Source organism: Acipenser ruthenus, chromosome 7, assembly GCF_902713425.1.
Source record: "Acipenser ruthenus chromosome 7, fAciRut3.2 maternal haplotype, whole genome shotgun sequence".
In the NCBI taxonomy this organism is placed as follows: Eukaryota; Metazoa; Chordata; class Actinopteri; order Acipenseriformes; family Acipenseridae; genus Acipenser; species Acipenser ruthenus.
Genome location: NC_081195.1, coordinates 11,788,161 through 11,813,521, shown reverse-complemented (window position 1 = coordinate 11,813,521; position 25,361 = coordinate 11,788,161). Strand labels below are relative to the sequence as shown.

The 25,361-nt window shown below is 37.9% G+C and overlaps 1 protein-coding gene across 1 annotated transcript in view; it reads right to left on the bottom strand.

Moving 5' to 3' along the window:
• Positions 1 to 14,031: 14,031 nt before the first annotated feature.
• Positions 14,032 to 25,361, bottom strand: part of LOC117414928 (leucine-rich melanocyte differentiation-associated protein-like) — a 341,523-nt gene continuing 330,193 nt past the window's right edge. Inside the window, exon 7 of the mRNA XM_059026370.1 lies at positions 14,032 to 15,268. Within this exon, the coding sequence (XP_058882353.1) occupies positions 15,189 to 15,268 (80 nt within the window). The 3' untranslated portion in view covers positions 14,032 to 15,188. The remainder of the gene's footprint in view (positions 15,269 to 25,361) is intronic.

Sequence of the window (25,361 nt, the reverse complement as noted above, 5' to 3'; positions counted from 1 at the left end):
AATTCCTACCATTAAGCTATGAGTGTTCTGAATGAATAATGCTTCACTATTACTTCAACAAGAAGTCAAAAGAAATCAGCTCAATTCGGCATAAACATGAGCTGGCAATGGTCAATCAAGCGCTGTCTCAGTACATATTAGCCTCCAGACGTGATCTTTAGAATCCCACAGGGAATTACATCATATTAGTGTATAGAATGCTCAATTCATACAGAAAATGCAACTTCCTCGAGCAATTAATGGAATTCTTGCATGAAAATACAATTTACAGATACAGTTTGCCCTGAAAAGTATCAATTTTAATAGTAAAGGCCGGAGACATTTTCTCAAAATCAAATAAAAGGTTAGTCTAAGATTAAAAGCACAAATTGCAAGACAAACACAAATACCATTTACAGTATACTGCACAGTACTACGTGTGTTGGGTGTTCTAGTGACTTTGTCCCTCTTGTTTTTCAGTCTTCCCTCACTTATTATTTTTCTGTTACCCACTTAGGACCATTGTGTATCCTCTCTCTAGCACTCTCAACATGAGCCTGCAGAACACTCATAGTGGAATCACTTCCAAGTTTGCATTAAATGGCATCTAGTGTATGTAAAAGTGCCAAGACTTTAAAAAAAAAAAAATTATTTTTATTTTTTATAATTTTGTCGTTGCCAATTATTTTCATTATTTTCTCCCCAATTTGAAAATGGCCAATTATTTTTAGGCTCAGCTCACCGCTACCACCTCTGCGCTGACTCGGGAGGGCGAAGACGAACACACGCTGTCCTCCGAAGCGTGTGCTGTCAGCCGACCGCTTTTTTTCACACTGCAGACCCACCATGCAGCCACCCAAGAGCTACAGCGTCGGAGGACAACGCAGCTCTCGGGCAGCTTACAGGCAAGCCCGCAGGTGCCCGGCCATACTACAGCGGTCGCTTGTGCGCGGTGAGCTGAGGACACCCTGGCCCGACCTAACCCTCCCTCCCCCCGGGCGGCGCGCGGCCAATTGACCGCCGCCCCCTGGAAGCTTCCGTCCTCGGTCGGCAAAGGAATAGCCTGGACTCGAACTCGCGACGTCCAGGCTATAGGGCGCATCCTGCACTCCACGTGGAGCGCCTTTACTGGATGCGCCACTCGGGAGCCAAAGTGCCAAGACTTTAAAATAACTGATTTGCATTACACCATATTTCAACTTAACAACATTTTATTATTTTAAGTGGCACACTGAGTTTAGTTTTTAAAAAAAAATGAAGATGATGTTGCCATTTAACATAATTTATATTCAGTTTTAAGTAGCCTATATATAAACATCCATAGTATACTTACAACTTTAAATGGCAACATAACCTTTAAAAAGTAGATATTTAGGCTTCAAAAAATAAAATGTTTAAATACAGTAGGCTACAATAGTTACAGCCTCGTGAAGGTACTGTCTATTTTAAATACACTGAATTGCTGTTTTAAGACGACTTGCATGTGACTCCCCCACATCTGTTCTTCAGATTCCTATTGAAGGTGCTGTATATGATAACATTAGCATTTGCCCATAATCTAGAACCCTGTTGTTGATCTTAATCTAGTTGCATTTAAATGTACACTAATCTAAGACTTTGTTGCCTATTCTTAAACACCCATGTCTGAAGGTAGTCCTAAAACACATTTAAATGACACAAATTATTACATTTTTTCTTTCTCCATTTGACTACTCCTACCTGAGAAGTCTCTTTTCTCAGTAAATGAGTCACTTTAGAGCGAGTGCAATTTCAGGAAAAAAAAAACAACTAAAAAAACTAAATAGCAGGGAGCTGATGCATTAACATCACAGGAATCCAGTTAGCATGAAATTGCTTAAACAACAGCTCTGGTTTTTCAACTCAAGATGTCAAGTTAACTTTCTAACTTAGCGTATATGTAAACGTAATATTGTTTAAAGTTTCATTAAAAGTCATCTTATTTTTTATTAATAATATCTGCACAATTCTCCTATTAAAAAGAGAAAACTAGAACACTAATTAAAACTAGAACACTAATGAAAAACTTAGCCAGTAGGCCTTTATCATGAAATCTTGGAAGGGCCCTACTGCTTCTGATTCCTCTGCTTGCTTCAGGGAAACTTCCCGATGAAGGTCTACAGGCAGAACAATTGTTTCTACAGCAGTATGTATTCTTTGTACTTTTTCACCATTTCTTTTTTCCTCCCACTCGGACACAGTATCCCTTTTTGTCCATTATGAAAAATGGGAAAATAACATAAATCAGTGAGAACCTTTTTTTTTTTTAACTACTGACAAGTGTTTAATACTTAAATCACATCATGGCTGTCAACTTAAGATCTCAGCACCAAACTATGCTGCCCCTAAGGAAATAATAGCTGGTTCACTTCTGCAACAGGAGAGTATCAAAGCACAACCACAATCAGACGGTTACCATTGCCTCTAGAGGGCACTTCGTCTCTATACAGCATGCAGGCTCTCCACAACACTCTCTCAATACTTTCTGCATGCTGATAATGTTAATAAATGACAGTGTTTCCAGCAAGTTTAATCTTTTGTATTTGGAATTTAAAGTCAAGCATACCAAATCAAAGCTCAAGGCCTTAATGTTAAGCGCTGAACAACATAATCTCTTCAATAAAAAAGGCATAGGGATTGCTACTGTACCGTATTGCTTCTGCTTTTGAAAAACAAAACAAAATAAATCTTACTTCCGAATTTTCAAAACTGTTATTAACAAGGTACAGATTCTGCATATTCAAGAATATTATAGAAGACTAATGTGTACCAAATAAAATTAGCACAGTTTCATAGGCCATTTTGACAGCACTTTCACATTACACAGATATCTCTGTCTAAGAAAACAGACCAAGCATACAGGATTACTTTGTGGGATTTAGCTTAAACATGGGCACAAACAACAGATAGAGATAGAGATTGTTTAAATGAATTAAAACTATTAATCAGAGTTTTTGTGAACAAAAACAAAGCATCCCTGGGGGCATAGTCTTTAAAGGTAGGTATGAAATTTTAAGACAATATATTAATTAACGAAGAAAATATTGTTGCCAAGGGAAGATAAATATGACAATGAAAACCTTACTGCTTATTATTCATGTAAAGGTACCTTCCCTTCAGGACAAGGAATTATGTCTAATTTAAAATACTTTATTTAAACTAAATTATTTTGTACCAGCAAATGGTAGATTAATTACACTAGTAGTTTTACAAGACTGTAGGCACTGAATTATAATGTTTCCCAGTATTTTGCTATTATGCATAGCCTATCAAATACAACACAGTTTAATTTTCATGCAAAAAAATTAGCTGTAACTGCCAACAGATGGTGGTATCCAGTATATTCCCCCCCCCCCCCCCCCCCTCACCTCAAGTAGTAAAAGTGATTTATAGCTGTGTGTTATTATTTATCATTATTCATATTCTGTCAGTAGCGCACTAGAGGGTAATAGAAATGCCAGCATGCTCACTGATTTACTTAGCAAAAATTTTATCCCAAGGTTCAGGTCAGATGACTAGAGTTTGTAAGTGTTACAAGATTCATGCATTATGTAGAGAAAGCTGACATGACCTTGAGCCATCACTGCCTGACTATATATTATGCCAGGTATGACCTTCGAGAGGCCTAAAGATACAGTTGATGTATTTAACAGTGTTTCCCACCATATTACTGACATTTTACATTAGATGAACTCATTTTATTTGGCTAGACATTCTTTATGTTCTTTAACCCTCATAAGGTAACCTGGGGTCCATTCAGATCCCACGGTGCTTTAGTATCAGTTATTATGTGGATCAGTGACTTGATTTTTGTTTCCTTTTAAGTAATTGTCAGCCATCCATCCTGTTACACAATGCATAGAATAATTCTAGTCCAGGTAACCTGGTTGAATTTCCCAAATAGTTTTAGGTTTGGGGTCCGTATGGACCCCAGGCGTAGTGTATCGGCGGCCCGACCTTCTCGTGTGAATATCTCAGGCATTGTAATAACTAGCTTCCTGATTCAAGGTACAGATTTGGAGCATTCCAATGATGTATTGTATGTCCTGAACACACATTCCTGAGCGAAACTACAGCAAACCAAAACTAAGGCTTGAGTCATGTGACACGAGTCAGCGCCTAAGTTTCGTTTGTTGCCTATTACTCGGTCGCTTCAAAGATAGTTTTCCGGTTCCAATGTCCCATTCAAACATCCGTGGGAACACAGAACACAAAATGATGCGATATGGATCACAGACATAAAAAATGCTTCATTCCCAGGCAGTAAAGTAAAAAAGCATTAGCAAGTGCATAATATAACATCCACTGAAGTTAATGGGTCAGTTTGTAAAATGTCCCAAACAAATGTCGACCTCGCGGGGCCCCAATTCTGCTGGGGGCCCTACGCTATAGCGTAATTTGCATATAGGTTAATCTAGCCCTGGGTGGAGGAAGTAGAAAATGTATGCAGACAGTATGGCCCTAAATGGTTGAGCTTTGGTCTCGTTCATTAAGGGGAATACCATGTACCATATCGGGTTGAAGCATGGTGTATTTGTAATTTAATCATTTTGTAGGGCTTTCAGCATTTGAAATATTTACAAAAGGTTGAAATCAGCCCATTTACCATCACATGAAATTCTTCGTGAGTGCTGTATATGAGTGTTTATCAAAAATGTTAGATCAAATGCACAATAGATCTTCTGCAATAGGTTTATTTTCCCTGCAGCAATGAACCTATTAATACAAGGTTTTACTGTGTTTTTGTTTCTGGTGTATTGGGAATTGTTTGGCCCAGCTTCCAGATTTTAGCAGTGAAAGGAAAAAATCAATAACTTCAGTGTTAGCAAAGCTACAGCAACCTTTAAAATATCAAGACAAATCCATTTGTTTCATAAATGTCTTCATTTCCAAATGTCATTGTTTAGCAATCTAAGCTGTCAGTGTCATTTTATAAAACTTTTCTCTTAATCATTTCTGTGTAGCCGGAGCTATCATGTGGCTGCAAAGTAAAGAAAAATGCATGTCCACTCCAGCCGAACATATTTTTCTATTTTGTTTCTGTGCCCAGAAAAATTTAAATACTCTATGGTGAAAAAAGCCCTATTGTATTACGGTGTATAATGAGAAGTAATTACAGAGAAAAATGAAAGCTGCTCCTGCTGTTAGGGGAAATGATAAGGGAATACTGTTCTTTAAAAAAAAAAAAAAAAAACCTTCGAGTCCATTTTGATATAATTGGTTCCAGAATTATTTATGACATTAATTGCTGCATTATCGACTGCCTGTCAGCTCTTCTGGCAGTCAGTCCATCTTTCTTACCATGGAAAGCTAGCTCAGCCCAAAGTAGACTGACAAGCTAATTATACCCATCTCCCCCTCAATGACAAATGTTGCTCATCTGAAACCTTCCCGGAAATAGGCTCTTTCTTCTCCCTTCCTCCGAAGTCAGCTTCAGCTGATATCTTCAGGTACAGAGCTCCTATATGGGCTCTGAATGCTGGGGGTGATTAGTTCACAATCTCGCTTCATCCTCAAACTGAGTCAGCTAGTCCTATCAGTGTGTACGTCACTCACTGATATGGCTCTGGTTTTTCAGCGGATTTGCATTGGGTCATGTCTGTCACTCAAACTGTGAAGCCTAATAATTGATGACTGTGAATGAGCCCTGACTTTCTTGAGTCCCAGTGACAAACGTTCATCCTTTGCTTCACATTTTGATGAATTTAGAGCTCATGAAAGGTGAAGAATATCACAGTGTAGTGATGAAGCCCTCCATCTTTTCCAAAACAGAAGGCCGAGTGCAGTTCTAGACAGCTTAAACAGTAGAAGGATTACCGTATTATGGAGTTTTAAAGGTCTGAAATAAAAATACAGTACATGTGTGGTCTGTTTGTTTTAAAATTCCACTATAAAAGCCTTGATAAATACTGTTATGGCCCTCTGATTTTAAAACAGCTACCATTACTTTAATTAGTTACTATTGTTCTGCCATTAATATATATATATATATATATATATATATATATATATATATATAGTATATTTAATAAACATGTTGGCCTATTTCCTTGTCCCAGGTTTGAGTATACATATAAATAATATTATACTTTCTAAATCATACTCAATATTGTAGAAATTAAAACTTACTTGGTGAAAATGTTTACTCGGTTTCAATACTGGTACACTAAGTCCCTGATGAAACAGCATGCTTTATATTTGTAAAGTGCTTCCCTTGAATCATATCAAGTAGAAAATGATGGATTGAAGATGGGAAATGCCTACAGCTTCCTTTTTTGGTTCATACCTTAATTATTCTACATGGTTTTCTTCTCCCTACTTACACAAATCCATGTCAAACTATTGCTTTTTTTTCCCCCCAGTTTGTTTTATTTATACTGTACACATACACACACACACACACACACACACACACACATATATATATATATATATATATATATATATATATATATATATATATATATATATATATATATATCTTTTCAAGATGTACCATGACAAGGATAGTAAGAGACATACACCAAACTCGGCATGTCCCGTAGCCAGCTTCCATGGCTTGGATGCTGTCAACTCCAGCTACATCAGTAGTACTAGCTCAATGGCAGAGCCTGTGACACATGTCAGAAACTTTTAAATGTCTGCTCTTTTCATCAGGATGCCTCTACAGCCCAGCCAGGGGAGAGATGACATTTTGTGTTGGGGGGGGGGCATGACTTCTTGTGGCTCTCTCTTCCTGCCTCCTCCAACTGTCAGTCCGAGTTACTCCAAACATATCAACACAGAGACAAATAAACCTTGTCATTTAGAAATGTTGTCACTAGTGACCATGCTCAAAAACAGCATGTCAGTAAGAATATGGGCACATTTTCTCATAGGATGAAGCGCCACACAAAACATTGCGCCGGGCCCTCTCTGACCTTTCTTCTGTGCCACCTTCTGAAGATTGATGTGCACAACTCATCTACTGTACACATGGTTTCCTTCACATTCACAGCCCTTTGCAATTTAATTGAAATAATTTGGCATATAAAAAGACCTGGTAGGGTATGATGATGCAGGAGTGTAGATACATGGCAAAATTAACATTTTGACAACAAAAACACTATGTTAGAAGCATAAAGCTCTATTCCTCTGGATATGCATCAGATCACCTCGGTGCAAAGGACTCTACAGTGTTTTACCTAACTGATGTTAGATGGTTTATGTACTATTGTGTAATTACATATCTGCTTCTAATACCGAGGTTCCTCAAAATTCCTATTCTCATTGTAAGTATTCTCATTAGAAACATTGCTTAAAGAATCCACCTTTGTTGCAAGGCACGCTTATAGGCAGGGTCATGGTGCAAGCACACTATGCAATATGACCACCTTTGGGCAGAGAACAATGTTGTATCTCTACATAAATATTTACCTGTTTAATGCAGTTTCCTTGCATCTTGTTAACCTTTAGCTAAGAATGTGTTAATACAAAAACAAAGACCTGACAGTACATCTGTCAAATATTACATGGCCTTCACATTTATTTACAAATTTCAAGAAACAATCACTAACAACTTCTAAAATGATCGTAGCAATATAACAATGTACCTGCTATACTTGTGGTGCCAGCTCACCAGTAGGCTACTGGACATTGAGCAACAGTATGTAATCAATATCTTCAGAAATTGTCCCACAATTGTATAACACTATGCATGTTTCAACTAAGGTAATATTGCAGCGCTACCAACATCCATTATTATTATTATTATTATTATTATTATTATTTGTACAACCCATTTATGTTATTTGTGCAACAGCTAAACGTTTTTATTTGTTTTTAATTTAAAACACTTAATGCAATATGAGTGTGTGTGTGTGTGTATATATGATTTCCGTTACATAAGAGTAGGTGTTAAAACTTCATGCTGATACTGGACTCAGCTCTCGCCAAGATAAGCACCAACTAAGACATAGCTTCTTTTACTGTAAACTAATGTGATCCATCTGCGTTTCCTTCCATCTGATGATGTAGATATCCTTCTGCCTGGTGTTGATGGCTTAAGTGCAATGCTGGCTCCAGGGATCAGCCTATTTTGCCTCCCTGGTGTATCAGCACACACAAAGGCTGCAATGCTGACTCCAGGGATCAATGACAGTGCGACCTCCCCAGCGCATTAGTATGACAACTGTCTGGACTGAGCTGAGTAGTGTACTTCTCTGGGGTCTTCAATTGTGCACCTTCAATCCTTGGTGTTTCGTCGACTAGCCCACAACACCTAAAGAGGGCTCGACAGTGATTCTGACGTCCCAGCATCACCCCCCTCCGTCCCCCACTCAGCTAAACCCATCTTACTTACCTTCCTTTACATCAGTTGCTGCTCCTACCTGCTGCTTCAGGTAAGTTCTTCACTATGCGTCGCAACTCTTGACCACTGAATCCGATGTCTCTGAGAAACCGGGTTGTGAAGTGTGCCACAAATCCTTGACAACCCACCTCCATTGGGTAAACCTGGACTCTCCATCCTCGCTGTTCCACTTCAGCAGCTAGTTGAGCGTACCAAAGTTTCTTCTTTTCATACGCCTCATCCACAGCATCCTCCCATGGCACTGTTAAATCTACCAGGTGAACAAGGTGTGCTGATCCAGACCACAAGACAATATCAGGTCGAAGGTTAGTGATGACAGTCCCAGGTGGGGAAATAAGCCGTTGTCCAACATCTGCCAGCATTTTCCAGTCTCTAGCAGCTTCCAGTTGTCCTAGACAAGTTTTGGCTTTTCTTGGAGTTTTCTCCCCTGGGTGGAGGAACGTTGTTCTTTGTGTGTTATATCTTGCTGGCATTTGTAGCAACCTGTTGGTCATGCTGAGCTTGTCTTCCAATGCTAAGGCCAAACATCACAGTACCTGGTCCTGACACCAAGTAAACCGTCCTTGGCTAAGACCCACCTTACATCCTGTCAACATGTGTCAATGTAGCTGGGGATGAACACAAAGGACACCACGGATTATCTCCTACCCATAGATTAAGGTTCTGTGGTGATGAGAGAACGTCATATGTTGACCTGATGAAGAAACTGATCCTGCTCTGTTCCATTGTCCATAGATCTCTCCAGCCGATCTTGCATTGTTCCACACTCTGCCATCTCGTCCATTCTCCCTGCTTGGCGTGGGAATAGCCTGTACGCACCTCGTCTTCTTCTCCTGTTTTTGCAGTTTGTTTCCAAAATACACAACACATACATATTACATGTGTCTTCTTTGTTGTTAAAATATGCTTTTGCAATCCATTAAAAACATATATTGAATGCTAATTTATGCACAAAATAGCAAACACAAACAAAATCAAACACGACTAACATTTCATGTCAGAAACATGAGTCTTATGAGTAATTAATGTTTCTGTGTCATTTATAGCCTTTTCACTGAGCCAAGCCGAGCCCACCCAGCGTGGCTCGGGTGTGTTCGCACTACTGTTCAAAGTAGAAGCTGCAGTGTGGAATGTGACATCAAATTTAGTAGACACAGGCCGAGAGAGGAGTGGTGTGGATTTGTTTTGAGAATGCATCCCGGGGGTCTTACTGTCCGAAACAATAAAGTCCACCAAAAGATTTCACAGAAATTGAGAAATAGGGGACTAAACCTCAGCGCAAAACAGTGTTGTGAAAAAATAAAATAAAAACTTCTTGTTTGTATTTGTTTTTCACATGTTGCTGAATGCAAATACAAACCAAATAATTTAATTTTATTTTAGATTAACTACTACTGGTGCTAATAATAATAACTTTAAAAAGTTTTTTGAAAAATGTCAGTAAACACTTCAGAAAAATAGATTCAAAGTAGGCCTATTAAAAACAAAATCTAAATGTAACATATGTAAAGATATTTCTTTACAACTTGTTTTTATATGCAATGTTATGGTATTTTTTTTAAAAATGACCATATTGAATGTGATTTCCAGATACTTTGCACATTTCCAATATATGTATCTTTTCTTTCTGTTAGGGACTGGTTTATAAAGGAACCACAAAATAATATGCGCAATTACTGATCACTTTATTCATTAGAAAAAATATATGTAATACAATTAATGAAACAGAAGTAGATCTTCCAGTTAACACACTAAGTTTTTTTTTTTGTCGCTGTTTTAAATACCTGTCAGCATTAAACAATTTAAAGCAGAAATACATTTAAAAAAAAAAAAGTGGCAAAGCATAAAGAATGTTGTAATATGTAAACTCACCTTCATTCCCTGTTGGACTGCACATTGATTCCAGAAGACAAGTCGCCGAATTCAACATATCGGCGCCGGTCGTTGCAGGTCGGTGCTATAGTTGACAATCATGTCTGTGGCAAACGTAATAATCAGTGCAGGTGTGTCTTAATCGTTGGTCTTTCATCAACAGATAACTTTCATTATTGTTTTTACTGAAACTTTTTTTAATGTTCTGTACAGTACCGTTTTATATTAAATCTGCTTGTTCCAGTGAATATTTTTATGTTACATTATATTATTAAACAACACTAAGATAATATCAACAACGTATTTGTTTTGAAATTGTTTACATGAATCCAAAAAGGATGCGGTCAGTTCATGCAGTTTATTAATGCTGACATCTGTGTGTGAGCTTGCATATTTGGTCTTGGCGTTAGACCAGAGTATTTAATACTGTTATAAAAAAAGAGAAGAAAACAAGCAAACAAACAAACAAACAAAAAACAACAACAAATAATGGACCTTTTGGAGTTTTGCATGTTTGCTTTCTTTTTTTTTGTAAGAGGCCCCTTTGAAATGTTGCTTTAAATGTCACTGGCAATAGACATAGTGTCTCTCTGTGAAACGTATGCATTCTCATGTTTTTAATGTTATAGTCACAATGTGTTATCCCTTCTTTGAGAACATGTGCATATATGTAGAATTTAATGCAAACCCCAAATATGTATGTTTGCTTCAGAACGCCTGTGTGACTTGTTAGTTCCCTGTAACTTGCTATCCCATACGCCAAGTATAATCTGCATGATTTTTCACAGCAGCGTTGCAATATGGCCACCTGACTATATAAAGTGTATTCTGGTCAGGTTAAGCTTTTGTTCCAGTGAAATATTTGCAGAAGAACTAACTCTCATACACAATTACGGATTGTTTGCTGCTAGATTCGAAGCATTTGTTATTATTAATATTATTATTTAGAAAATAATACGGTGTAAGACATCTTGAGGTAATTTGCTATACTAGTGTATAATGTAAATGTTAAAGCATTAGGAATGTATCAATGATCCTCATAAGCACTGCATAAGGATTGCTTTAATTTGTTATAATGAATATCAAAACAGTTTCCTCGTGACATAAAATCCATAAGCAACATTTAACAGAATTATGAAGCAGACATATTATAAAATATAGGTGGACACCAAGTTACAAAACTTGATTTACAAGGAGGCAGACGGGTGAATCAATGATTTACCCAGTGTGTTAAATGTCAGAGAAATATGAATTATTTAATAACTGATTGGTGAAGTCAGGAATGCAATGAAATTGTTGTGTCCAAGAACAACGTATTTCAATGGTATCCACATATTAACCCGCTTCATCAGTTCCTTTTCAATTCGAAGACGACCAACAACCATACTTTTGGGATATGCCTGCCACAGGTCAGGTATTTACTGAGCATTTTATGTTAAAGCTGCCGATAGGCCCCTCCATGGAGTGACGTCCTCGGTCCCGCCTACCGAGGGAATAAGTAGTCACTCCGCGGAGATCATGTTTTCTTTTGCTTCTCACAGGTAAGGTAGGTATACTGATTGAGTCTTTAAAAGAGCTCTCACAGAGTTTTCTGGAGTTCCGTTGCAATTTATTGCTGGAAGTTGGCTCGCCAGTTCCATGGAATCAGAAACTCAACTTCTGAATACTGAGCTAAAATGCTTTCATTTAAAAAAACAACAAAAAAAAGAAGAGATGTAATCCTCCAGCAAGACCCGGCTCCACCATGCCTGCTGTTGAGTCAACTACTCTGGGTTAGCTCAGCACGCCCAGTTGCTTGCGTGTGGCCTAAAACCTATCCCTTCAGCTTCTGCTGTGTTGATTGTGTGTTTTTTGAACTGCCTTCGCAGTATATAAAAAAAAATAATAATTGTGCTTCCTCCACTGGGCCTTCCTGGTATTCCCAGATTTTTTGGAGGAGGTACGATCCTCTTGGCACCGACCGGCTTTCGCTCCAAGCGTCTTAAAGCAGGCAGTCCCGCTGGCCTCCTTGGAAGGTGTGGGAGCCATGGGTTTAGCGGAGTCTGACCAGAACTTCATCTGTCATGGTGAAAGGACCCTAGGTCAAGCCCTCTCGAAGCAGCGACTGTCCCACTGGATTGTGGACACAATCTCGACTGCATATACTACTACCAGCCTAACTCCACCAGAGGAGCGGTTAAGTCATGGGACCTCTTTAAAGGGCTTTCATTGACATATTTGTATTGTGGCTAGCTGGGCTACTCCACATACATTCATCAGGTTCTACCAACTTAATGTGGTAGATCCCTCTATGCCTTCACTAGGCACAAGGGTCCTTGGGGTTGCACGCTCGCCCAACCAACATTAGTTTAGAGGTAGTGAGACGTCCTTCGTCTGCTGTCTCCACTCACACTCCCTCGCGATGGCTTTGATATACTTTCCCAAAAGTATGGTTGGTGGTTGTCTTCGAATTGAAAGGGAACGGTTCCCTGAAAGAGAAGGTGACCAACAAACCTTGCGAGGTCGCATCACTTGTGTTTGTAGGTTAGATGCAAAAGAGAATGTGATCTCAGAGTGACTACTTATTCCCTCGGTAGGCGGGACCGAGCACGTCACTCCATGGAGGGGATTATCGGAAGCTTTGACATAAAATGCTCAGTAAATACCTGACTGTGGCAGACATATCCCAAAAGTATGGCTGTTGGTCGTCTTCAAATTAAAAGGGAACCAGGGTAACATCCGTAATCTTTGTCCATCATGTGAGCATACACTATATTTATCACTTTAATCACAAGACTGATTTTTTAAAAACAATAATTTAGTCTCAGTATGCCACATATTGGAAAAACACGGCCCCTACAGTCAGCATATAATGAGATCCTCGCCAGAATATCGTTAGAATTGATGTTTTTAAAGAAGTCAGTTCAACCATTTTGTGAGGTAAAAAGATTTCGTAGACACTAAAATAAAACTAAAAACATAACAATGGTCACTAGCTAGATGTATTTAAATGGATCACATTTTTATATCAAGAATACACATCAAATTAAATCAGGGTGTCTGGGTTTACTTTACTACACAGGTACAGGAAGTGACTATTTATCAGTGAGGGCCTGAAGCAAGAATTCCGTTTTGTAGATTTCCCTTTCTACTGAACCTACTGAAAAGCCTTAGCCATATTTAAGCGGTCCTCAGCAGTAAGTTTGAGGAAGTGTAACACTATTGAAATTCTGAAATACTGTGTGGACCCTGTTGCCTATGGCAGATGAAAATAATAAATAGCTGAAATTATAAAAGCACTACAAATGTTATTGAAATGAATTACACCTTATCTAAAAGTTATTTATCAAAGTAAATAGTTTGCTTTTAAAAAAAGGAATGGTAATAAAAAAAAAAAAACACTCATGAGTTTTGGTGATTTTGATAGCTATCGTTATGATAGTTGGCTTCCAGTGTGTCATGAATATCAAACTTTATTAAATTAATCAAAACAGATACAGATACACATATATATATAAAGAATTATTTAATGAATGTGTATTTATTTATTTAGTGCAGTAGCAGATATTCATCAAATGGTGGATAGAGTCCAGACGAAAGAAGCTCTCTTGGAAACAGAGTCATGGCTTAATACAAATCTGTTAAAAGTCACATACCACATGGTTCTGTCAAAGCTATTCAATTGCAAAGCGTACATGTGTACATGTATGTAGCTCTACCCCAGAGGCTGAGTGTCACGTGCCCTTAAATAAAATGCAGTTGGCCAAGAAAGGGTTAAGAATTTAGTGTTTCTGAAAATGCCATAAGAATAAGACTATTTGAGCATTGCCACCTTTAAAAATAAGAATCTTTATTTCCTCCCAACATCCCAAAATTTTGTTTAATTGCAGAACAGATATTAGATATAGAATGAGTGACATGATTAAGCAGTGCCATTACATGTCTATAAAAGTGAATATGGGTAAATAACTCGTAATTATTACAAAAAACCTTAGTAATTGTTAAAATTAAATAAGCCCATGAGTTAGCTCACATCCAAAGACTATAATGTTTCATAAAGACACAATATTATTTGAACCTTTTTAAAAACAATTATAAAAATGACATTTAACATATTAAGGATTCTACCAAAGATTGACAGAAAATAGCTGCGAATCTCTTATAAAGAAAACACTATAGATTATCATGTATACAAACCTGGGGAATGGATTATGGTTTTACTTTACTTACACTAATAATACATTTGGGACTTCCAATTAAGTAACAGAACATTGCATGAGATACAAACAGAATGCAGTCTGCTTGAAGTGGACTGAACCACTGGTACGCTGTAATTGACTCCACATGTTTAACCCTTGGGTTGACAATATGGAAAGCAGTCTCTCTCTGGAACTGTCATGTTTTCTTTGGATATAAAAACAAAATAAAAATAAACAACGTCATAAAATGTAATTCACTTTAATCAAATGTATGTTTATTTTGTGCGTGTGGGGGGGAGGGGGGGCAACATATCATGATTAATTAAATACTGCAAATGTATTTATATAGCAGTGGGTTTTTTTTTTTTTTTTGTTGCCGAGATCTTTTCATTTCACAGTAAGCTGCCTTTGTAGTAAACTTTTACTTTGACTTTCAAGAAGCTCATCATCAGTGTAGTTTGCGCATGCTCAGTGTGGCCTCAGGTGTGACCTTTGCCCTTCCATGAGCAGCAGGTTGAACCAGGCAATCCATCATGAAGCGCATCTTGTCAGGCCAGGGACTTGGTTGCAGCTGTCTGTCACTCTGGTGGAAGGGGCCTGCTTAAAGGCAATCATGTCAATCGCGACGTGATTGCTCAGACTAAGATAGAAGGATGGTCTTGACAAGACTAGCAAAGTCAGCAGAAGGCACTAGAGGGCTGTATTTGGTTGTTTAAAATGTAGAGGTGATATGTGCTTTGTTTTTTTTTTTGTTTTTTTTAACAACTGAAGCAAAAATGAGTAGTTGGCAATCAGAGCTGCTCATCACGAATGAATCGGTTGCCTTCTGAATGCTTTCCATAGTAGACATACCGACATTTGGCAAATACACCTGAAAAAAAAAAAATACAATTTAAAAATATTACATATTATAAATACGGTGAAAATGATAATTATGGCAACTGGTTCCAGTGGAGGAGGGGTTCTGTTAATTAAAACTGTATTAGATGTAAAAGACAGCATGGATATCTTGCAAGACAAATAAAATACTGTAGTGGGTCTCTCATTTTTACATTTTTATTTTCTTTTTGTATAAAAACAGAAGTGAAGAGTCAGAGAAGAAAGTGCCTGAGCCAATAAGAAAGCTCTATTCATGCCACAGAATCAGTGATGGTATGAGAAGCATTTTTGTCAGAGGAGACCATATCATATTTGTAATATGAAATAGTCTTCCACATTACAATTAAAAAAAAGAAATACAATCAGATCAATATTCAAATGCATACTTTCAAAATGGAAGACATTTAAAGATGGGCGATGGCAAACATTTTAAAAGTGAAAGAACATTAAGCCAATGGCGGTCAGGATCTTCTAGGAGGCAAAAGAAAACCACCAAACAGGAAGACAGGATCACCTAGAAGATTATATTTGAATATGATTCCAGATCTGTCAAAAGACAGAGTTGGTTCAGTTATGGTCTAGGGCTGTTTTTGAATCTGAGAGTTAGAGATCTGGTCAAGATAACAAGACGAAAACACTGGACAGGAATTTCAGTTACAGAGGGTTAATGATACAAGACTCAATATGCATTATCTAGAAAAGAATGACACAGATGCAGCTCTGACAGAGATGACATGGCATCAACAAAAAACAGATACCAAAAATCAAGGCAAACTAAAAACTCTTTGTACCATACTGCAAATTAGATATTTAAATCCAGATGCTGAAGGTACAATGTAAGGAAGGTTGTTCTAGTTTAGTGTACTTTTAAGAGTAAATATTGTAAGAAGATTTACCAGTATATACAGTATAATATCATATGAAATTTACCACATGTGTATAGATCTCCTTTGTTCACTGATATGAAGTCATTTCCTATCAGCCTACTAATTTGATGCAAATGCTCCCCGTGAAGAACTCACATTTTATGGGGAATATGTTCATAGGAGTAAACTCATTATGTGTTCAAATTCCCAATGGTAGCAAAGATAAAAGTGAAAATGTTGTTTAAACTTTGCACTTTACAAAAGAAAAAAAATTGTCAGATGGTATTAAACACTGATTTATCATTGTTTTTCATCCACTACTAGAACTTGTTCACTCTTTCTATACAATTGGCTTACTTTTGTCCTTAATAAATACAATTATCATGCACCAATAAAAAATATCAATCATAAAAGTGTTCTACTGTATTTTAAACAGTATTTATTCATTACTGTAATATAAATGTTATTTTATAAATGTATGGATTGTAGGAATCATGTAAAATATATATATATGTGGTTATGACAAAACTCAGGCATATGCCAAATCTGCAACCAGAATGAAGCATATTTCCATCTATAATCTGATAACAAAACCTCTCTTTTTTTAACACTTAAATAAAATGACACTTCACCTTGAGGCTAATGCCAACAAATGCAAATGTGGAACTGCAAGATTAAAATCCATTAGCATGCAAATCCTTGGTCTTTAGATGGTAGTTGCATGCACACAAGCAACTGGCCTAGGGCAAGCAGAATCTACCAGTAGCTCTTGCTTATATTAATGCAGTACAAATAATAATAACTAAACTACAAAACTCATTCAAATCAGCATAAGTAATGACCAGATGCCAACTCAGTGACTAAGAAATGTAGATGAAAAAAAAAGAATAATCCTGATTAGCTTTAAATTGATGTTAAAACTAGAGACAAAAAATGCAAATATGTAGAAGCAAATTTTATTTTAGTTTAACAACATGCAAATTCTACAACTTTGATTGCAGTATGTGTCAATTTTGGGCTGAGAATCAAAAGGTCTAATAATTTTAGCCATTTAAATAATGAATAAGCAATGGCATAGAAAAAAATTCTAACAGAGTGAAATGTTCTGTAACTCTCAATTCTCATCTATCTTAGAAAGCACGTAAATAAAAGCAGCCAACATATGTTTAATAGGGAGGAAAACAATTTTATTAAAGCCAAAGCCAAAAAAGCTGAATCTAAGCCTTTTGATTTATAACATTGAATTGACTAAGAATGCATTGTAAAGAAAGCTTCATTGTTAGCATTGACAAAAGTCTTAATTGCTATCTGTTCTGGTTTTTGAAGGGCTAGAAGCAAGACTGTTATGAAACATCCTAGTGAGAGAAAAGTGCCACTTGATGAATACAGGAGACTGCAGCTAGGTGTCAGCACTTAGTAAATGAGGCAAGGACAAGTGGTATTAATATTGTCAATGATCTCTCGACAGGAAAACAGATACCGCATTCACAGTCAGTTTTAAATAGACATGAAGTGCATTAATGACAAAAAAGGGCAGACTTCAAACAAAGAGGCTGAGTGATGTGTTGCTGAGCGCAGCTCAGAGCTAGCAATAATGTGATCTGAAAAGACATTGTCAGGGCTAGAAAGACAGGCCCAGAATTGTACATAGTGACAGAAAACAGAGATGAGGACAGAGATACTGGTGCCATATTAGTGCCAAGCATATTCTAACACTGTCTTCAATGCTAACTCAACCTGACATCATTTTCTATCGCTTCAAAGTATTCTCCCCTGCATCTGCAGCCAGTTTTCTCCCAAAATGTCATTACAAACTCAAGTCTTATAAAACAAGTTCCTGGCAGGCCTGATCTGTCAGGGAGGAATTGGGCACAGAGGCCTGGGGATAACCTCAGTCAATCTAAATTTGGACTTTGTAGTAGAAGAGCTCTCATTTTTCCTGATATCTCAGCTACTTGAGGTGATCCAAACACTGAAGTGTGAGGAGCTGTCACCCTGTATAAAATCTTGAACAAAAAGATGCCCATGTTACTGTATGTTCTGCACAGACGTTGGACACTCTGGCAGTGGGAAATTACTTCCAGCTGCTGTTGCTCGCCGGGGGATAAAGGTGCTCAGGCTGAAGTCAGCTGAACATTTCAAAATCCTGCCATCTGAAATGGTTTAATTTGAAGAACGTTTGGCTCCGCTGAGATTACCTACCAAGATATATAGCTATGATTCAATTGCCATGTCATCATCAAACAGGCCTTAAAGTACAGCTCAAAGGACTGTGCACATATTTGCTCTCAACAGAAAAATGACTCACAGAGGAACATCTGGTAGATATATTAAACACAATTTATACACATGTGCACACACACACATATTATACTGTATATAAGGCTGTAGAATTCACTAACATAAAACTGCAGAAGGGTGATCAATAATGATCACAGTGATGTCTTTGTTTCGGTGAGGATAACAATAAGCTTGTAAAAATCATAGGTTCAACAAAACACACATGGATATACATTGTACATGTAAAGAGTCAAGAAATATCAGTGGTTCTGAAAATATATCCCTCATTAGTTCAATATATCAGAGGTCAGAACTCGAATAAATGTTGGTCATCTAGATGAAACCCTTAATTATTAAGGATTGACCATACCAAGTTTCATCACAACTGGATTCACTTAACCTAAAATATAGCTACAAATGTAAGGTATTTTTTATTTTTTTTTAACTTAAAAATTCACCCTTCTGAAGGCCATTAAATAACATGTTTAATGCCTTCAGGCACAAGAACCGTGGCACATTAAATAGTGAGGGGGAAAACTCTATGAAGCCCTTTTGTGCTTTTATTATTATTATTATTATTATACCAATCAAATATTTATATTCATATCCTCACAAGATAGAACAATAGTTTCACAGTATTCTTGTAACAAGAAGACAGTGGGTTTTCATCAGACCCTCAATTCCCCACTGGCATATCAAGCTTCTCAGTAAAAGTGTTTTCAGATTATATTTGAACATTGACTCTATTTAAAATCCAGTAATTGTGTTAGACCGAGAAGAGCCAGGACAGGAAAGTGGGGATGTACATTTCATGGCAACTACTATCTACCAACAAGCACAGAAATCTCACCATGATAGTTTCCAACTAGTCATTTGGGAGAGAAAGCTGGAAAACTGTAATGAAGGTGGTATGAATACAAAGATGTGAAGTTTGCATCCCTGGCCAGAGGGACTGAGTGCATGTTCAGTGTAAACTGGCAGTTTAGCTGATGCATGATAAAGTGCAGCTTGCTGTAAATACACTCCAGGGCTCCCAGCACAGCTGGAGACGAAAGTTGTAATTTGCAACAACAAAAAAAAAAGGAAAGAAAGGAAAGAAATGCGTAGCTGGCTCTTTCTCACATAATCTGTTACTGGAAAATTGAGAAGCTTGTTCAAGTCCATGGGAACAAGCTGATGAGCCGGTACTTCATAATAAAACTTGTGTCAGGGTCGGAGTCATCGAGATCTTTTCAGGCCACAAAATATATTACTTTATACCAGCCCCGTCTGACATACATTTAAAGCCCTGCACACATTAAGGAGCCATTAAGCTGACAGATTAAAAGTTATCTTGAAGCTAATGTTTCCATTATGTGTATGCTGGCAGTGGAACGAACAATCAACACTCTATTCCTCAGATGTCTTCTTTTTTTTTTTTTTTTTTTTTTTTAAGGAGTATATCTTTACCTTCTTGAATGACAGTGACCTGTTCATCTTCAGTTGAAGCCTGATTATATTGAAAAGTCTCTTAATCCTGCACTGACAACTATTCTGTTTGACTAGAGTAGTGCAGTGCTTAAAAGTACAAAAAAGGTCTTCTCTTAAGAATTGTTTACTGTACATACTCCCTTTCAATTGAACACATGTATTATTTATAGTTTTAATTACTGTCCTTCATGGTCTTTATATTTTAGATAAATTGTTAACCATCAACATTTGATTATTTATAGGTACTTACATAAACTCCAACACCAGTTATTCAACAAGCTTGAGGCTAGCAAATTGGTTTAGGAAATCATTATATCCTGTGTATCAATGGCATTCTCATTTATATGGCTGCTAGTAAAATGTCCTCTCTACCAGTAAACATTTGCTATTGTGCGAGGTCAAGATTTAATTAACCTCCTTGGATAATACATATTCAGTGGTCACATCTATTTTACTGTACCACAGTATAATGGCACTGTATATCAGGCTGGATTAATTAAGTCAATCTAACGTTTTCAACCTTTTTTTCTGTGTTCTTACAAAATAATTCCATAATTCTTACCTACACATATTTACTATAGGTCTCAATGTGCAGTTTTGAAAGAAACACATGTCATAGCAAACATGTATTTTGATATAAAATAAATGATGCAAACTTTGCAGTGCAGTAACTGCTAAATTAATTGTAGCTATTACTAATACACACAACATTTAAAAGAGATGAACAAACATGCAATATGCAGATACTATTTTTGTGCATGGGATGTCCTTCACATTACTGATTAATTTCAGATGAAAACGGAACCCATGACATAATATATGTAATACGGAAAAACCATTAGGGATTACAGACCGTTCTGTCATAATTAGCAAACGGGTCATTAATCCTGACTAATTACCTAATTGATAAATACAGTATGCATCTTTTTTATTCTGACACTGTCCCTTGCATTTATAGAATATCCTGTTTTATTACATGTCTTATACCTTATTAGAGGACATCAAGTTCAAGTACCCATAAATCACAAGGCTGATGCACAAACAGCAGTTACATATCAGTGTGTGCTTCCTTGGCCTTTTTAGCAATAAGACTTAATATTCCCGGTCATTTATTGTATTTATTTTTTCCTGACTGCTGTGAGGACAGGGTTAAGACGCAGTTTGAACATTGAAAAATAGCTGCTGCCGGAGCTAGCGAGGCCTCCTGTTTAACTAGATCTTTCAGGAAAAAACAAATTAATCAACAGCAGGCTGAAGTGGGTTTAATGATTACATTCTGCATACAATCAGCTTTTCCCTTTTCAAGGGCCATCAATATGTCAAGGAAAGACATATCCGAAGGATGTAGCTCTTAGCATCAAGGTTATCTATTCTCTGCAAGGCTCCGCTCCTTACTGGGCTGATACTTTACACTGCCTGTGTCTAACATTTTCATCAACTCTGCAATCAATCAATGTAATAATGTTGTGCAAAAAAATCAATTAACAACGCAATTAAACTTCTCAAACGGACTGAAATAATACCTAAAGGGAAGACAGACTTGCTCTGCGCAGAACCCAAAGTGAAAGTGAATTATAAGATTAGGCAGTGCCATTATTTTTTAAACAATATATCTTACCCAGTTTGTTTTTTCAGTCGCCGGCAACACTATATGATATAGTTACTATTTACTTCTTAAACATGTATATACATTTATGGATTTTCCTCTACTAGAAACCTGTAAGGCAGACTAAACTCCTACAATGAAGGGTTTTATTTAAAATTATTATTTCCCCAGAAACTGAGAAGGTGACCTTCCCCTGAACATAAATCTCAGCATCCCGACCCCCAAACGAGATACACCTGAGAATCACGAACAATGTCGAGACCAGTAAGGGTTGGGTGGCTGCCACCAACCTAAATTACCACATGTGATTCTGACAGCGAAATACACATCTGTGTTATTATAAATTTCGCATTTTAAAATAAAAACGTAAGCTGCCAGTTCCAATGCAATTATAAACAGCTGTTATTATACCTCAATAGCAATTCATCATCAAAATCACCATCTTGACTGCCTCCTCTCCTCCCTCTTCCCCACCCTTTCATTCTCCTAGGTGATTTCAACCTCCACCTACACTGTTCCCCCATTGCTTCTGCACTTCTCCACTCACCAACTCATTTAACCTCCTGCTTCTCCCCTCCCCCCTACTCACAAATCTGGTAATACCCTGGACCTTATATTCCTCTCCAGTTGTAAGGCATCATCATCCATCATAACTGCCCCTTGACCTCCCTCTGATCATTTCTTTCTCCCCCTCCCTCCACCCCCTCACCCTCACCCTCACCCTCACCCTCTCCCCCTCCCTCCACCCCCTCACCCTCACTCCCTCCACCGTAATCTCCATACCCTAGACACTGGTTCCCTGATCTCCCTCTCTGCGTTGCTTCTCCCATCTCTGATTTCTCCTCCCTTCACCCGGACTTAGCCTCTGCCACCCTATCTACTGCGCTATCCTCTTCCCTCAACTTCCTAGCACCCCCTCGCCCTTATTCTCCTTCATTTAGGCCTCCTCAACCATAGCTTACCCCTTCCCTTAAAATGGACCAATGTTCCTTGCGTTGGGTGAAGCAACTCTGGAAGTCCTCCTCTTTGAACCTCCAAGCCTACCACTCCCTCATCTTCAATTTTCACTCTGCTCTGGAACTAGCCAAACACGACTACTTCCTAACCCTCATAACTACTCTGGCCCCCCATTCCCGTCAGCTCTTCTCAACCCTTAATAAGTTACTCCGTCCCCCTCCCTCATCCCAATCTCCATCCCTCCCAACCCTCACTGCTAGTGATCTCTCTGACTATTTCACCACCAAAATCAGTACTATTTTCCATACGAATCTTGACTCTTCCCCCAGACTAGCCCCCACCCCCAGCTTCCCGTTCTACCTCCACTTGCTTCTAATGCCCTCTTTACTGCTTTCCTCCCCACATCCATACCTGCCATTACCAAGGCCTGTTCAAATTCCTTACCCTTGTGTATAAATCTCTCCATGGTCTTGCCCCACCTTATCTGGCTGCACTGATCACCTACTATGTTCCCCCACGTCCCTTACACTCCCAATCCCTATTGTCCCTCTCTGTCCCACCCTCGCCCTGTGTCCAGTCCCACTTCTGTTCCTTTTCCCTTCTTGTTCCCCTTCATTGGAATAGACTCCCACTTATCATAAAACAGTTACCCACACTACGTAGTTTCCGCTCCTCCCTCAAAATGCATCTCTTCTCCCTAGCCCATCCTACTGATACTCCTGGCCCCTGAACTACTGTTATGCCCCTGCTTGCCTGACCCTGACCTAACCTCTGGCCCTTTGCTTTCATTGTACCGTTTTGTTTAAACTTGTAAAGCGCCTTGGCTAAAGGCGCTATAAAAATGTAAATAAATAAATTACATACATCCAGTGTCCACATCGCTTTTATGTGGTTCAACTCTACAAATAATGATGCTGACCAATTTAGGTTCCATATAAGGACTGTGATGTTAAATCTGTTTTAAGGTCACTTTATTGAACATTTTTTGTAATTGATACTTAAGGTTTTATCACAAAATAGTCCCCCCTACGCCAAAGCTGTGGTTGCTTTTGTAGGGGAAATGGTTAAACTAGTTCAAAATAAATGTTGAACCAAAACAAGCCTATTTTGTGTGACGAATCATAGATGGCACAATTATTTCAGTTAAAAGTCCAGTTCATTTCTTTTGCTTCACTGGATCAATGAACTGATGCATTGTTGAATGTCATACATTTTTGCCCAAAGGGACTGATAAAACTGTGCAAACCAGTGATGAGTTTTGACACCAAAACGTCTATCAGTCATTTATATTGAGTTAAGATGTTACTCCCATTACCACATAGGTCCATGTTGGCTCAGAGGTGTGAAGCATGTCGAACCAAAGGAAATATTTGAAAATAAAGTTATATTTATCCCCCACAATGTCTCTATTTTTCTTTTGCATTTTACTCACACCAACATGTCAGCCATCCTTCACAAACCTCAAAGGAAAGTTGAATGTACGGCTTATAAAGTTAAGCTGACATTTGTTCTCTTCCAATAAAAATTATTTAGTCCATTAAACATAAATACCTGTCATTATGATGCATGTACTTGGTACAAGCCTCCCGTTTCCCTCTGATGTTTATTACAACCAAACAACTGCAGTCCCTGCATGTTTTCAACTTTAGTGTATTGATTAAACTTTTAAATGGCTGCCATATAACCCAGGGACATCAGGAAGATTAATTGGCATCAATGTTCATCTGTAATTCATTAGCCATTTATACTCCACAACCACATGGGCTATCAAGAAAATGCAGGCCATTTTTCACTCTACCGAGGCTTGGGAACAGATTCTAAAATTTGTACTGCATACAAATAAGATACAAAGGGCTTAAACTCACATCATGCTGCATATACCCTGCCAGCGCCTGCCTGTGTTTAGGGAATATGAAAAGAATTAAGGAGTGCATATGAGTGTTTTGATGCCTAAGTATTTTCATCCAGGAATAAGAAAAGCCCTGCCCTCTTTAGCATGTTTTCTTGTCGCCTTAGAATGAACATGCAGGGTATTACGGCAGTCACAGTGCTATCCTCAATTTACTCCTAGACCCCAAATGTTAAGGAGACAATGAGTAAAAGGCACTTAACTTATGCATTATGCAGTGCCACAAAATATAATAATTACACTTGTGAAGTAGGGATGCTAATGAAAAGAGAATTTAATTTAATTCCTGTTGTATGGACTCTAAATTCAGTATAAATCTGTGAGAGTTTTAACACATTTTCCTGTTGTCTTCACAACCTTTCAGTGTCAACAGATTTTTTAAATATATGAAACCTTTATTAAAATTAAAGGTATTTAGTAAGTCCCGTTTATATTCTTTCTGCTCTATTGTACATGTTTCAATTCCTAAATGCATATCTCTCTAGTTAGGCCAGTGAAGTCTGTACCGAGGTTGCCTTTAAGCGAAGTTTCACTGCGTCTATGTATAAGTGCACATTTTGTTTTCATAATGTTGTGAAGAAGTTTAACATTAAACCAGTAAACCTATTCAGAGGAACATGCTAATACAGTATACATACAGTGCTCCCCCTTTATAACGCTATAGTCATGAGCCATAGTTAAGAGGCCGTGCTGTTTATGTTCCGCCTAGTACAAGTGTAATGGCATCATGGGGAGCCATGACCGTACCGCCTTATAACCTGTTCCGCAGTATAAAGGGCTGCCTTATAAAGGGGGAGCGCTGGATTTCAATTTCCCTTGTTTTCCTATAAAGCAGGCACACACTTGTCTGTGACCTTAGTTCTGCCCCACCAGAGAAATCAGCTGGGTTTTTGCCAACATGGCGTCTACAGTAGCTGTACTTCTACTCTACTACAATATTTACTTTACAGTCATAAGTTCATTTCCTGACACAATTTATCAGACTAGGACCCAAAAG